The 13,751-nt window shown below is 37.6% G+C and overlaps 1 protein-coding gene across 1 annotated transcript in view; it reads left to right on the top strand.

Moving 5' to 3' along the window:
- Positions 1-4,004: 4,004 nt before the first annotated feature.
- The window catches only part of LOC141301010 (GTPase IMAP family member 8-like), a 43,091-nt gene continuing 33,344 nt past the window's right edge, over positions 4,005-13,751 (top strand). Inside the window, exons 1-4 of the mRNA XM_073831267.1 lie at positions 4,005-4,023; positions 9,206-9,910; positions 10,926-11,651; positions 12,501-13,205. Coding sequence (XP_073687368.1) covers positions 4,005-4,023; positions 9,206-9,910; positions 10,926-11,651; positions 12,501-13,205 — 2,155 coding nt within the window. The remainder of the gene's footprint in view (positions 4,024-9,205; positions 9,911-10,925; positions 11,652-12,500; positions 13,206-13,751) is intronic.

Genomic DNA, 13,751 nt, shown 5'->3' on the forward strand with positions numbered 1-13,751 from the left:
TGATTTTCTAATTGCTAATTTTTTAACTGTCTTAGTTATATTATATTATATTTTGATGTAATTAGTGTTATTGCACTTGTATGTTTGTTGTTTTAAAGACTGCAATAGAATTAAAATAAATAAATAACGGTCTTTTATTTTGTTGAACGAACAATGGATGGCGTCACCGGTCCAGATTTGGTTGACCAATCGGCGTAAAGGGGCGTCTTGTGACCGCCCACACGTTTAAACAAATTTTGTGTTTTCCACCCCTGAACCAAAAAAAACGAAAAATCAAGGCAAAATCTCATTTTTTTGTTTTCTCAACAAATGAAAAATGAATAAAGGAGTCGTTTTGGTCCGTGTAACGGTTTGCAGTTCTTTATTCAATTTGCACCATCAAAATTAAACAGATAAAAATTGGCTTCAAACTTTCATTTTTTCATTTTTTTCAAATACTTCAAAAACGGATAATTGTCTCTCTGTTTAATTTTCTGTTCTACAAGTTTAGGTTGTGGCATCTGTATAGACCATTTCAAGCGCTATTCGGCGGCTTAAGGAAGTGACGTCGTTGGTCCCAGGACGATTCCGGTTAGTGGTCCAGCGCATTCAAAACAATGGCGAGAAGCGCTTTATGAACAGTGGGATTGTGGTCATATATATACAAACATCTTGCTTCAATGTCTAAATTAAAATTAGATCCTTGTCGTTCGGTGGTTGTGTGCTCCCTCTGGGGCGGTACTAACATTCTGAGACGTGTTTAACGGTTAGATTTCCGCGAAACGTACCCGTGTTGCGGCAGTGAAGGAGAAGGCTGGATAACATCAAGCAACTCTAGGATATACAGCGCACATTTCGATTCAGGCAAGTAAATATCGTTTTTAATTAATCAGTTTATTTGTATATCTTTACCTTAACTCTTCAAGTATGATGCCGTATAATTTAAAGTAGCATTTTGTCATTGTTTACATATGCATCTAGCTTTCGTGTGTAACGTTAATGAAAAAAGGCAAGTTTTTTATTTCTGTTTTATTGCTAAGTGTTATGTGGGTTAAATTCATATTAGTCGTCTAGTTATTTTGTCAGTTGACAAATGCAGTGAGTAACATGAAAGTACGTGAATGTCGTATTGTGTAACGTTAACAGTTAACGGCAGTAGTTTACAAAACGTAATGTTTATGGTAAATATTATTTTCCATCACATAAGCTTTGGTAATGTTAATTCCAAGATGTACTGACGCATTAAGCAATAATAGCATTATTTTTTTTTATATTGTGCATTATATTAAATAATTGTTTTTCTACTTTTATCCTTATATAATGTAAACAATTTATACAGGTGATTTCTAATATCATTTGTTTCTTAGTCTAGGAAGCATTTTGATGTAAGCAGTTGTAAATATGCAGCAGGGTCACTAAATCTGGCAATTAGCTTAGCTCCCTGTAATTCCCATAGAATTGGTTAAATGTTATATACATTTTCATAATGATGGCTAATATCCTTTGTTTTGTTTTCTAGAAAGTATTCTAAACTGATGTAAACAGTTGCAGAAATACAGAAGGGTCACCAAATCTGAGAAGGCAGTGTAAGGAGAGCCATCATCTGTAGACACCCAAGGACAGCTGATCATCCTGCAGTGACAAACCACATCTGACCATATCAACACCCAGATGTGATTGAGAACTTGAGTGTAGTATTCAGTAATTTAGTGTAGTACTTAAAGCGACTGATGACCAGGCAGGATACAGACTGCTGCTTTTGTCATTTGTTCCCCCTTTGTACTCCATTTCAGTTCAAATGTTGTTTCAGTTGTTGAAGCATTTTATGTTCATACAAATATTTACATATCAATACATGTGCTGGAAATAAAAACAGTTGAAAGTGAGAGAATGCTTTTTGTTTATATACAGTACTGGTCAAAAGTTTGGACAAAGTATTTTTTTTATGTTTTTGAAGTAAGTATTTTGTTTATTAACATGATTAATTATTTAAATGATTTCTATCATCAAAATATGTTGTGCAAAGCTGAATTAGCATCAGCCTTTACATTACACCAGTATTCATTTTCACATGAATGAATATATATATAAATAAAATTATAAAATTTGTGTGGGTGTGAACAGTAAATACGTGCATAAAACATATATGAATGCTTTATGTGTGCATTTATTAATCTGCAGAAATACAGGTTTATGTAAAACACGTTAGCCAGCATTGAATTGCGACGATCTTGTTTATTTGTGATCACATGATGACTCGGAGCATTCATACCCTCCACTTGCACTGTTCCACAGCAACAAACTTGACCAAACCAACGTTGAACACATGTTGAAATGAATTCAACACGTAATAATAGCATCAAGCGCTTAGTTTTAATAGCATACATTTAGCGTTGTTTGGAACGATATGTATTGTGAAAAGTAATGTACTAATGAAAACAAATATTTAAACAGAAATACAGACTGACCACGCAATGCAAGTAAATTAATCACGAACAACCTCCGGATATCTTGGGAACAAAACATGAAGTAAGTTGCACTGCTTGCTTCAGACTGATGACATCCATTGTACGAATAAATGTTCACAATATTTCCGTTCATGTGATATGCGTTTAGCAATCTCCCGTGTACACGCACGCAGCATCGATTAGTTAATGAGCAGCTTTTTTACCTTAACTAGCTTTTTCGCTAGATTTTAAAAGAATGTGTTCGTATTGACAGATCGGAGAAATAGCGCTACCGGAAATGTTTCAGGACCGGACATGCGCAGTAACGTTCCAACGCGCTTGTTATTGTTTACATCCTTGAAATGGTCTATAAGATTTTTTTTAACAAACATAAAACATGACTCATTATCCATTTTTTTTGTGTGCGTTTTGCGCTCGCGGTTGGTCTGTACCATTACCGCTGGGGGAGGAGACGGGGTGGCTGGATTAGCCTACAGCCAGACCACTGCCTCTTTATGTATAGTATAATTTATTGTCTAAGTTAGAACCCAGTAACTGTGATTGCGTGTTAACAGCCACAGATTGTCTGTATGATAGTCTGGTAAAGTTAGTTTTAGTTTCGATATGCGCTGTATTGCTTTCATTTGCCACTGTTCAAAGATATCACTATCACCATTAGTTTTAACAATTATAGACATGAAAAAATATTTAAAAACTGTTGTATTGCAACAGCAAACTTAAACTGGAGAAAGCTTTGATGCGCTGTGGCTGCGCTTGAAGAGTAAGGGTGTAAGGGACCATCTGACAAATCCACCGACTGGATTAAAACCTCCAATGTATTTTAATTAAAATGACTATTAGACTGTGTTTTAGGTTATTACTTGTAGAGGTTTTAGGTCCAATAATTAACACCTCTGTTTTTTCAGAATTTAGCAGTAAGAAATTTCTCGCCATCCAATTTTTTATTTCAACTATGCATTCTGTTAGTTTTTCAAATTGGTATGTTTCACCGGGCCGCGAAGAAATATAGAGCTACGTATCATCAGCGTAACAATGAAAGCTAACACCATGTTTCCTGATGATATCTCCCAAGGGTAACATATAAAGTGTAAAAAGTAATGGCCCTAATACTGAGCCTTGAGGTACTCCATACTGCACTTGTGATTGATATGATACCTCGTCATTTACTGCTACGAATTGATGCCGGCCAGATAAGTACGATTTGAACCAAGCCAGTGCACTACCACTAACGCCAACATAATTTTCTTAAAGTCTATTTAAAAGAATATTGTGGTCAATAGTATCAAATGCAGCACTTAGATCTAGTAGCACTAATAGAGAGATGCATCCACGATCAGAAGACAGGAGAAGGTCATTAGTAACTCTAATAAGAGCAGTCTCAGTGCTATGATACGGTCTAAAACCTGACTGGAAATCCTCACAGATACCATTTTTCTCTAAGAAAGATTTTTTATACAGTATATGTTTATACAGTAGACATTTTTTTTTTTAAAGTACAGTAATTTACCAAAAGTTTTTACATGTTCCAAAGGTTGTAATAAGTTACTAGCAGCCAGAATGACTTGGGCTACTACAGGTGAGACTTTGTCAATATCTCCCTTATTGTACAGTATACAAATATTTTAAAAATATGAAATAATTACTGTAATTTACCAAAAAGGTTTTATCATGTTCCAAAGGTAATTGTGTACTTCACACATATGAAGGGAGGTTTTGGCAAAAGCTCACCTCTAGTATGTCAGTCATGTATCTTGGAACATACTAAATACTACAACTATTTTTTTCTAAACATATTTTTATTCACTGTACCTACAGTAATAGAGGTTTCAGCAAATTTTCACCTTTCATAAGTCAGTCTTGTAACTGCAAAATATTACAACCTTTGCAACATGGAAAAAAAAAACTGTATATATGAAGGAAGATATTGGCAAAATCTCACATGTAGTAAGTTAATCTTGCCACTAGGAACATACTACAACCTAGAACATGAAAAAAAATATTTTGGGAGTGTATAGTCGTTTTTTATGATAATATTTGAACACTGTGCATACAGTAAGGGAGCTATTGGCAAAATACCACTAAGGCTGTCTAGTCACTATAAACATACTACAACATTTGGAACATAAAAAAACCCCACTGGTAATTTACTGTAAGTTTTTCATAAAATGTGTACTGTACATACAGTAAGAGAGATATTGACAAAATCTCAACTGTAGTAGGTCAGTCATATGTAAGTAGGAATATACTACCTTTGGAGCATGAAAAAAAAAACTCTTTGGTAAACTATATTTGTTTTATAAAAATTATTTATGTGCCGCTCACACAGTAATTGAGCTACTGGCAAAATCGTCTGGCCACTAGAAACATCCTACAACCATTGGAACATAAAAACTGTTTGCTGAATTATTGTACATCTTTCTTACATGCTTTACAGTTTAACAATGTGCTTTTTCAATGTTAAAAGTCATTTTAATGAAAATACATTAGACGTTTTAACCCAGTCGAAGGAATTGTCAGACGGTCCCTTACACATCAAGCGCGCGTCAAACCTGTCTCCGGTTTAAATTTACTGCTACAATACACGTGGGTAGTTTTGAAATAATTAATGTTTAAATACATTGGTTGCATATTATTAAAACTAATCCTGATAGTGATATCTTTGAACAGTGGCAAGCTAAAGTAATCCAGCGAATATCGAAACTAAAACTAACTTTACCACACTATCATAAATGTGGCTGTTAACACGCACAATGCACATTTCCATTACATATTTGCATAAAACTTTGGCAAAATTTTATACATTTTTGCGTTTCTAGCTGCATTACCCTTTAGCTATTCATGTGGTGCACTGTCATGATTTTTCTGAATCATGCGCATCAGAGTGATCTAGAAATGGATATATGTAAATGCGACTGATAAAGTGGGTATACGCCATATACCTATGTATACCCTGCACTACACCACTAGTTCTGAAGTATCCATTAAATTATTCCATGGTCAAATCAATGAACCTCATTCCAATACATAAAGCGGCAGCGCTCTGGCTGTAGGCTAATCCAGCCACCCAGTCTCTTCCCCCGGCGGTAATGGTACGGACAAACCGCGAGCGCAAAATCAGAATAATGACTCATGTTTTATCTGTTCAAAAATCTTATTCGGATGCTACAACCTAAACTTGTAGAACAGAAAATTAAACAGAGAGACAAATATCTGTTTGTGAGGTATTTGAGGAAAAAAAAAACGAAAAAATGAAAGTTTGAAGCCAATTTTTATCTGGTTAATTTTGATGGTGCAAATTGAACAAAGAACTGCAAACCGTTACACGGACCCGTTTTCTTATTTCTGCTTATTTCATTTCAAATTAAAAATCAAATGAATAAAACGTACACGGACCGCAATGGTCTCAGCAAGACTCGCTTTCACCACCTGCTGGTGAAGCGGAAAGCAACAGCCGTCGATTTTGTATCGATGCTCAATTGCTCTTCCTGCCATATCCGGATGTGTAGCATCGAATTGCTTGGCGAATTTGAATCAGTGAATTTTTGGAAGCGAAATAATACGCACTGAAATTATTTAGTATTGAAATTTTAAACACTGCAATTGTTAAATTTGTATTTTAAAATAATATGAATATTTAATATTGAAATTGTAAGCAACGCAATAGTAAAAGTCGTATTTTAAAATAATCTGTATTATTAACACTGAAAATTTTACAAATTAAATTTTATGTTTCCACTTGAAAAATTCACAGCCTAAATATCCACCCACGTTGAATTGCACAACCTTAAAATGCAAGCACTGTTAATACAATGCGTTTTATTTCAGTTAGTGCTATACAACACCCTGTTTTGCTTCAAAAACATTTGTCAGCATTTTACTTCCATACAGGCGGGTCTATGTAGTAGTTTAGCCAAACAGTGTTCTCAAGTCTAATCTGAAAAGGGCAATTATTTTATAGCCCAGGGGTGGCCAATGTCAGTCTGGCAGAGTTCAGCTCTAACCCTAATCCAACAACAAGCTAATCAAGATCTAAGGGCTACTAGAAAGCTACAGGCAAGTAAGTTTTTTATCAAGGTTGGAGCAAAACTCTGCAGAATTGAGGCTCTCCAGGACCGACAATGGCCACCTCTGTTATAGCCCCTATAACTTATAGTCAGGTCACCTTTATTATGTAGTTACATATATATATATATATATATATATATATATATATATATATATATTGTGACGAGTCGGCTGCCTCTCCCCTAATTATCATCACCACCTCGTCCCTTATTCGCCGTCCTTCTCTAAGCTCCCGATGGGAGTTGGTGTGTGTGGTAGAGGAGGGGTGCGAAAACATCCCGGGTTGGCGGCGTGTGATGAGGATCAGCTGAACTGAATAAAGCCTCATCACCGCCGCTGTTTAAATGCAGAGCGCGCCTCTCCTCAGGAGACCGGTCTCTCCCCTGTGCACGCTGGTGTCCTCGTGGGTCCAGGAAGGGCACGTAGAGGGAACCAGCACCGCCGAAGGACGAGGATGAGGACCGCACCTGTGACAGCTGACGGGCCAGGATGCCGGGCCGTTTCATCCCCCAGAAGTGCCACGTAGGCTGAGGAGAACAATGCTGCTAGAGAAGCCGCCGCCCCTCGCGCCCCGGACCTGAAAATACAGTTTTGTGAGAATTATCTCTTTTGTAGCAGAATGCTACCAGAGAGGATTTACATTGTATCTCTAACAATTTCAGCTTCCTATCTACTTCCCCACCAGAAAAAATCGACCAAGTGAGGTTTTTTTTTTTAGAAAATGCGTTTTTAGGCATTCCAAAAATAAGCTCTTTAATCCATCTATAAAGTTTCGAAAATGAACGATTTACCTCTGAACTACAGGTCATTCTCAAAAAAAATTAGCATATTGTGATAAAGTTCATTATTTTCTGTAATGTACTGATAAACATTAGACTTTCATATATTTTAGATTCATTACTTCACAACTGAAGTAGTTCAAGCCTTTTATTGTTTTAATATTGATGATTTTGGCATACAGCTCATGAAACCCAAAATTCCTATCTCAAAAAATTAGCATATCGTGAAAAGGTTCTCTAAACGAGCTATTAACCTAATCATCTGAATCAACTAATTAACTGTAAACACCTGCAAAAGATTCCTGAGGCTTTTAAAAACTCCCAGCCTGGTTCATTACTCAAAACCGCAATCATGGGTAAGACTGCCGACCTGACTGCTGTCCAGAAGGCCATCATTGACACCCTCAAGCAAGAGGGTAAGACACAGAAAGAAATTTCTGAACGAATAGGCTGTTCCCAGAGTGCTGTATCAAGGCACCTCAGTGGGAAGTCTGTGGGAAGGAAAAAGTGTGGCAGAAAACGCTGCACAACGAGAAGAGGTGACCGGACCCTGAGGAAGATTGTGGAGAAGGACCGATTCCAGACCTTGGGGGACCTGCGGAAGCAGTGGACTGAGTCTGGAGTAGAAACATCCAGAGACACCGTGACACTTTTGTACCAGAAGCCGCTGTTTCTGAATGACATGCAAAAAGTTTCCGAATGAATGTCATTGGGAAATCAAGGTGCCAGAGTCTGGAGGAAGACTGGGGAGAGGGAAATGCCAAAATGCCTGAAGTCCAGTGTCAAGTACCCACAGTCAGTGATGGTCTGGGGTGCCATGTCAGCTGCTGGTGTTGGTCCACTGTGTTTTATCAAGGGCAGGGTCAATGCAGCTAGCTATCAGGAGATTTTGGAGCACTTCATGCTTCCATCTGCTGAAAAGCTTTATGGAGATGAAGATTTCATTTTTCAGCACGACCTGGCACTTGCTCGCAGTGCCAAGACCACTGGTAAATGGTTTACTGACCATGGTATTACTGTGCTCAATTGGCCTGCCAACTCTCCTGACCTGAACCCCATAGAGAATCTGTGGGCTATTGTGAAGAGAAAGTTGAGAGACGCAAGACCCAACACTCTGGATGAGCTTAAGGCCGCTATAGAAGCATCCTGGGCCTCCATAACACCTCAGCAGTGCCACAGGCTGATTGCCTCCATGCCACGCCGCATTGAAGCAGTCATTTCTGCAAAAAGGATTCCCGACCAAGTATTGAGTCCATAACTGAACATAATTATTTGAAGGTTGACTTTTTTTTGTATTAAAAACACTTTTCTTTTATTGGTCGGATGAAATATGCTAATTTTTTTGAGATTTTGGGTTTTCATGAGCTGTATGCCAAAATCATCAATATTAAAACAATAAAAGGCTTGAACTACTTCAGTTGTGAAGTAATGAATCTAAAATATATGAAAGTCTAATGTTTATCAGTGCATTACAGAAAATAATGAACTTTATCACAATATGCTAATTTTTTGAGAATGACCTGTATACTTTATGCACTCCCTAAAAATGTGAATTAAATGCTCCCCATTGTAAATACCCCTCAGTTTGGTACTTTGATCTTGATCATTACTTTTGGCCTTAAATGATAAGACTAAGCAGCAAGAATATGCAAAATGTTTATATATGTTAATGTATAAATATTAAATTATCTGTGCAAAATCTGCTTTCCCTTTACATCGCCTTTGCCTCAATTTAAGCTCTGGAGCGATAGAGAAATCATTCACAGGAGGCGGATCTATGTAGTAGTTTAGCCAATCAGTGTTCCTCAGGTCTAATCCTAAAAGGGAGATTATTTTATTAGCACCTAATGAGCCACAGTTACAGTCAGGACTAGTCTATAGGAGTTGAATAAGTGTGTTTTGTCTTTGTTGCAGGTGATGCTCAAAGTCTCTCAGAGCTGAAGATTGTGTTGATAGGTAGCACAGATGCTGATAAGAGTTCAGCAGGAAACACTATCCTGGGAGAAGAGGATATTTACTTTCGGCTATCTGCTCAGTGTGTGAGGAGACATGGAGAAGTAGCAGACAGACACATCACTGTCATTGAAGCTCCAGGATGGTGGAGGAACGAACCTGTAGAGGAGAGTCCTGAGTTACTGAAACAGGAGATTCTGCTCAGTGTGTCTCTGTGTCCTCCAGGACCACATGCTGTACTACTGATCATACGTGTGGACACTAGATTTAAAGAGGCTGACAGAAAAGCATTGCAGGGTCATCTGGATCTTCTCGGTGAGAGAGTCTGGAGTCACACTATAGTGCTGTTCACTCGTGGAGACTCTCTGTTAGACACATCTATAGAGCAGCACATTGAGAGTGAAGGACAGGATCTCCAGTGGCTGCTGGACAAATGTGGGAACAGGTATCATGTTCTCAACAATTGGAACTGGAGTGACCACACTCAGATCAAGGAGCTGCTGGAGAAGATTGAGGAGACAGTGACACAAAACAACGGCTGCCATTTTGAAATAGACAGAAAGATTTTACAGGAGATGAAAGAGAGAAGAAGAGCAGAGGAAGAGAGAGCAGAAGAACGAATGAAGAGGATGAAAAAACAGAGGCATCATATCAGATCACAGATGAGTGAGTGAGCATGATTATGTGTAGATATTATCATATATTTTTATCATGCTATAAAAAAAATGTTTTAAATGTAGGGGTGCGCGGAGCACAAACTAATTTGAAGTTAGTTTGTTGCAGTGATAATAAATACCTGAGTAATTTTACATGATTTCTCTTGACTACTTGTATTAGTTTTGGAGGTTTGTACTTTACTCAAGAACTCAAGATTTTTATTTTACTTTAGCAAAATAGTACTTTTTACTCTTTAAAATGTAAAAAAAAATACTTGTTACGAAAGTAGTATTATGTACAAGATTGATCACATTTTTCTGCCATCTACAAAAAGTATGTTCAAATCACATTAACAGAGTTTAATAACCCCTTTTTATTAAATTGAATAGAAAGTACCAAGTAAAATCGTAATGCCACCAAATCACAATTTCATTTCTACACAATCATTTCTAAAACCCAATTGAGCTCAACTTCGCTATAAAACCCTTCCACCATAAAATCTGAAGGATAGACACTCATTAAGAGTAATACCTGGAGTGGCTGAATAATACCTTACCTCAGCGGTTCTCAATTCCAGTCCTCGCGCCCCACCGCTCTGCATATTTTGCATGTCTCTCTTAGTTAACACACCTGATTCAGATAACCAGCTCGTTAGAAGTTAGCTCTGTGCAGGAACTGTGTTCCGATTGACATGGTCCCTGCACAGTGTTCATTGCTCCCTACTCCCTAAGCGGGGGAAATCTGTTTACTACACTTCGAAACATTCATTCACATATTTGCGCTATGCCACCGCATGCAGCGTCTTCACACACAGATGAAACTTACTAGAAAAGTGTGAAGTGTGACATAAATGCATCTTTAAATAAATACAATTTAAATTAACGTCTCGCACACTTTAATGACTTCAAATGGAACATATACGCTCGCTTTGAACTAATGAATAATGGCGGAATATCCTGTGTCCACATGTCCACTTCGAAGGGCAGTAACGTTGGATATCAGTATCATATATTGTTTGTTGCAGGTGATGTCCAACATCTCTCAGAGCTGAGGATTGTGTTGATGGGTCATAGAGATGCTGATAAGAGTTCAGCAGGAAACACTATCCTGGACAGAGAGGAGTTTGACTTGAAGAGATCTGCTCAGTGTGTGAGGAGACATGGAGAAGTAGCAGACAGACACATCACTGTCATTGAAGCTCCAGGATGGTGGAGGAACGAACCTGTAGAGGAGAGTCCTGAGTTCCTGAAACAGGAGATTCTGCTCAGTGTGTCTCTGTGTCCTCCAGGACCACACGCTGTACTACTGATCATACGTTTGGACGCTAGATTTAAAGAGAATGAGAGAAAAGCATTGCAGGGTCATCTGGATCTTCTCGGTGAGAGAGTCTGGAGTCACACTATAGTGCTGTTCACTCATGGAGACTCTCTGTTAGACACATCTATAGAGCAGCACATTGAGAGTGAAGGACAGGATCTCCAGTGGCTGCTGGACAAATGTGGGAACAGGTATCATGTTCTCAACAATCAGAACAGGAGAGACCACACTCAGATCAAGGAGCTGCTGGAGAAGATTGAGGAGACAGTGGCACAAAACAACGGCCGCCATTTTGAAATAGACAGAAAGATTTTACAGGAGGTGAAAGAGAGAAGAAGAGCAGAGGAAGAGAGAAGAAGAGAAGAGGAAGAGAGAGCAGAAGAACGAATGAAGAGGATGAAAAAACAGAGAGAAAAGATCAGATCACAGATGAGTGAGTCAAACTTTATAGTGCAGTCAGAGCTGTTTTGTTATTCTGTTCTGTCTGTTTTCATGTGGATGGTGGACATTATAAAGAGACATAAAGAATCTTTAGATCTGATCAAACAAACATCATTTTCCAGTGACTCCTGAGTTTTGTTGGATCAGTTTAAAAATTGACAGTAATGTTTCCTGACATCATCAATCCAACAATCAATCCTTTTAACCCTGTCAGCATTATTTTAAGATGATGACTGTACATTATTCCTGATTTATTTTATTATGCATCACCCTGCCTGAACCACACACACAAAATAATTACAATAATAGTAATAATAATTATTATTATTATTATTATTTTCATTATTATTATTTATTTTGTGTGTTGGCTTTGCCTGTCTGCATGCTACAATTTCTGTTCTGGGGCAATAGGACAATCGACCACAGGATGTGAGTCTATGTAATCGTTTTAGCCAATCTGTGTCCTAAAATCTAACCTAAAAATTATGATTATTTTATGGTCCCTACAGCTATATGCAGTCAGGTCAAGGCAGCTGGTTTAGTGATCTTTTTGGCATTTCCCTGTGGTTTTGTGACAACTATACTCAAACTTAATCCGAAAAACTTAATTCCATTCACGTTTTATTATGATTATTATTTATTTGTATTATTAGTATTAATAATTGCATAAATATTTTTAAAAAATCAGGAAGATCAAAAATGGTTGCGCAATCAACCTCAGAATTTTTGGACCAAATGAGATGGATTGACTTTTTAAAAACAATATATATTCAAAACAGTTATTTACAGATTCTCAGTACAATTTTTTTTATAAGTGTGTTTTGTTGTTTATTTGTTGCAGGTGACACCCAACATCTCTCAGAGCTGAAGATTGTGTTGATGGGTTATAAACTTGCTGGTAAGAGTTCATCAGGAAACACTATCCTGGGCAGAAAGGAGTTTGACTTGAAGAGATCTGTTCAGTGTGTGAGGAGACATGGAGAAGTAGCAGACAGACACATCACTGTCATTGAAGCTCCAGGATGGTGGAGGAATTCCACTGTAGAGAAGAGTCCTGAGTTACTGAAACAGGAGATTCTGCTCAGTGTGTCTCTGTGTCCTCCAGGACCACACGCTGTACTACTGATCATACGTTTGGACACTAGATTTAGAGAGAATGAGAGAAAAGCATTGCAGGGTCATCTGGATCTTCTCGGTGAGAGAGTCTGGAGTCACACTATAGTGCTGTTCACTCATGGAGACTCTCTGTTAGACACATCTATAGAGCAGCACATTGAGAGTGAAGGACAGGATCTCCAGTGGCTGCTGGACAAATGTGGGAACAGGTATCATGTTCTCAACAATCAGAACAGGAGAGACCACACTCAGATCAAGGAGCTGCTGGAGAAGATTGAGGAGACAGTGGCACAAAACAACTGCTGCCATTTTGAAATAGACAGAAAGATTTTACAGGAGATGAAAGAGAGAAGAAGAGCAGAGGAAGAGAGAGCAGAAGAACGAATGAAGAGGATGAAAAAACAGAGAGAAAAGATCAGATCACAGATGAGTGAGTGAATTATGAAAATCTGTAGATAATTAAACAAACCACAAAGTTATTCTCATATTATTGTTTAAAACACTAAAGCTTAGATATGAATTATAAAAAATAAATAACTATTTTAGAAGTGGGTTTTTCTCACATCACTCTTAAATCAATACACAACAATATCATCAAAACCGGTGATGGAAATGCCATAAGTATTCATAGTATTCAAACAAAGCCGAAGCTGGCTATGACTAGAGCATGGGACATTACAGTACATGTAGTTAAACAAAGCTATAACAGTAATGGTTAATTAAGCTTTGTGAGGCACAGAACCTTTCTTCTCAACTGTATCACAAAAGGGTTCATTACTCTTTTTAACACAGTGTTATGACCATCTGCTGGTCATAAAAATAACCAGCACCTTCCACTGTGCTGGTGTCCATTACAGCAGCTGGTTTCACATCTGGTTGTAACTGATTCTTTGTTTTATTTTATTGTAAATTATTCATTGTTAAAGCATAAATTAGTAAATTAAATGCAATCTGTTTATTTTAATTCTGCACTCAG

This window comes from Garra rufa, chromosome 25, assembly GCF_049309525.1.
Source record: "Garra rufa chromosome 25, GarRuf1.0, whole genome shotgun sequence".
Lineage (NCBI taxonomy): Eukaryota > Metazoa > Chordata > Actinopteri > Cypriniformes > Cyprinidae > Garra > Garra rufa.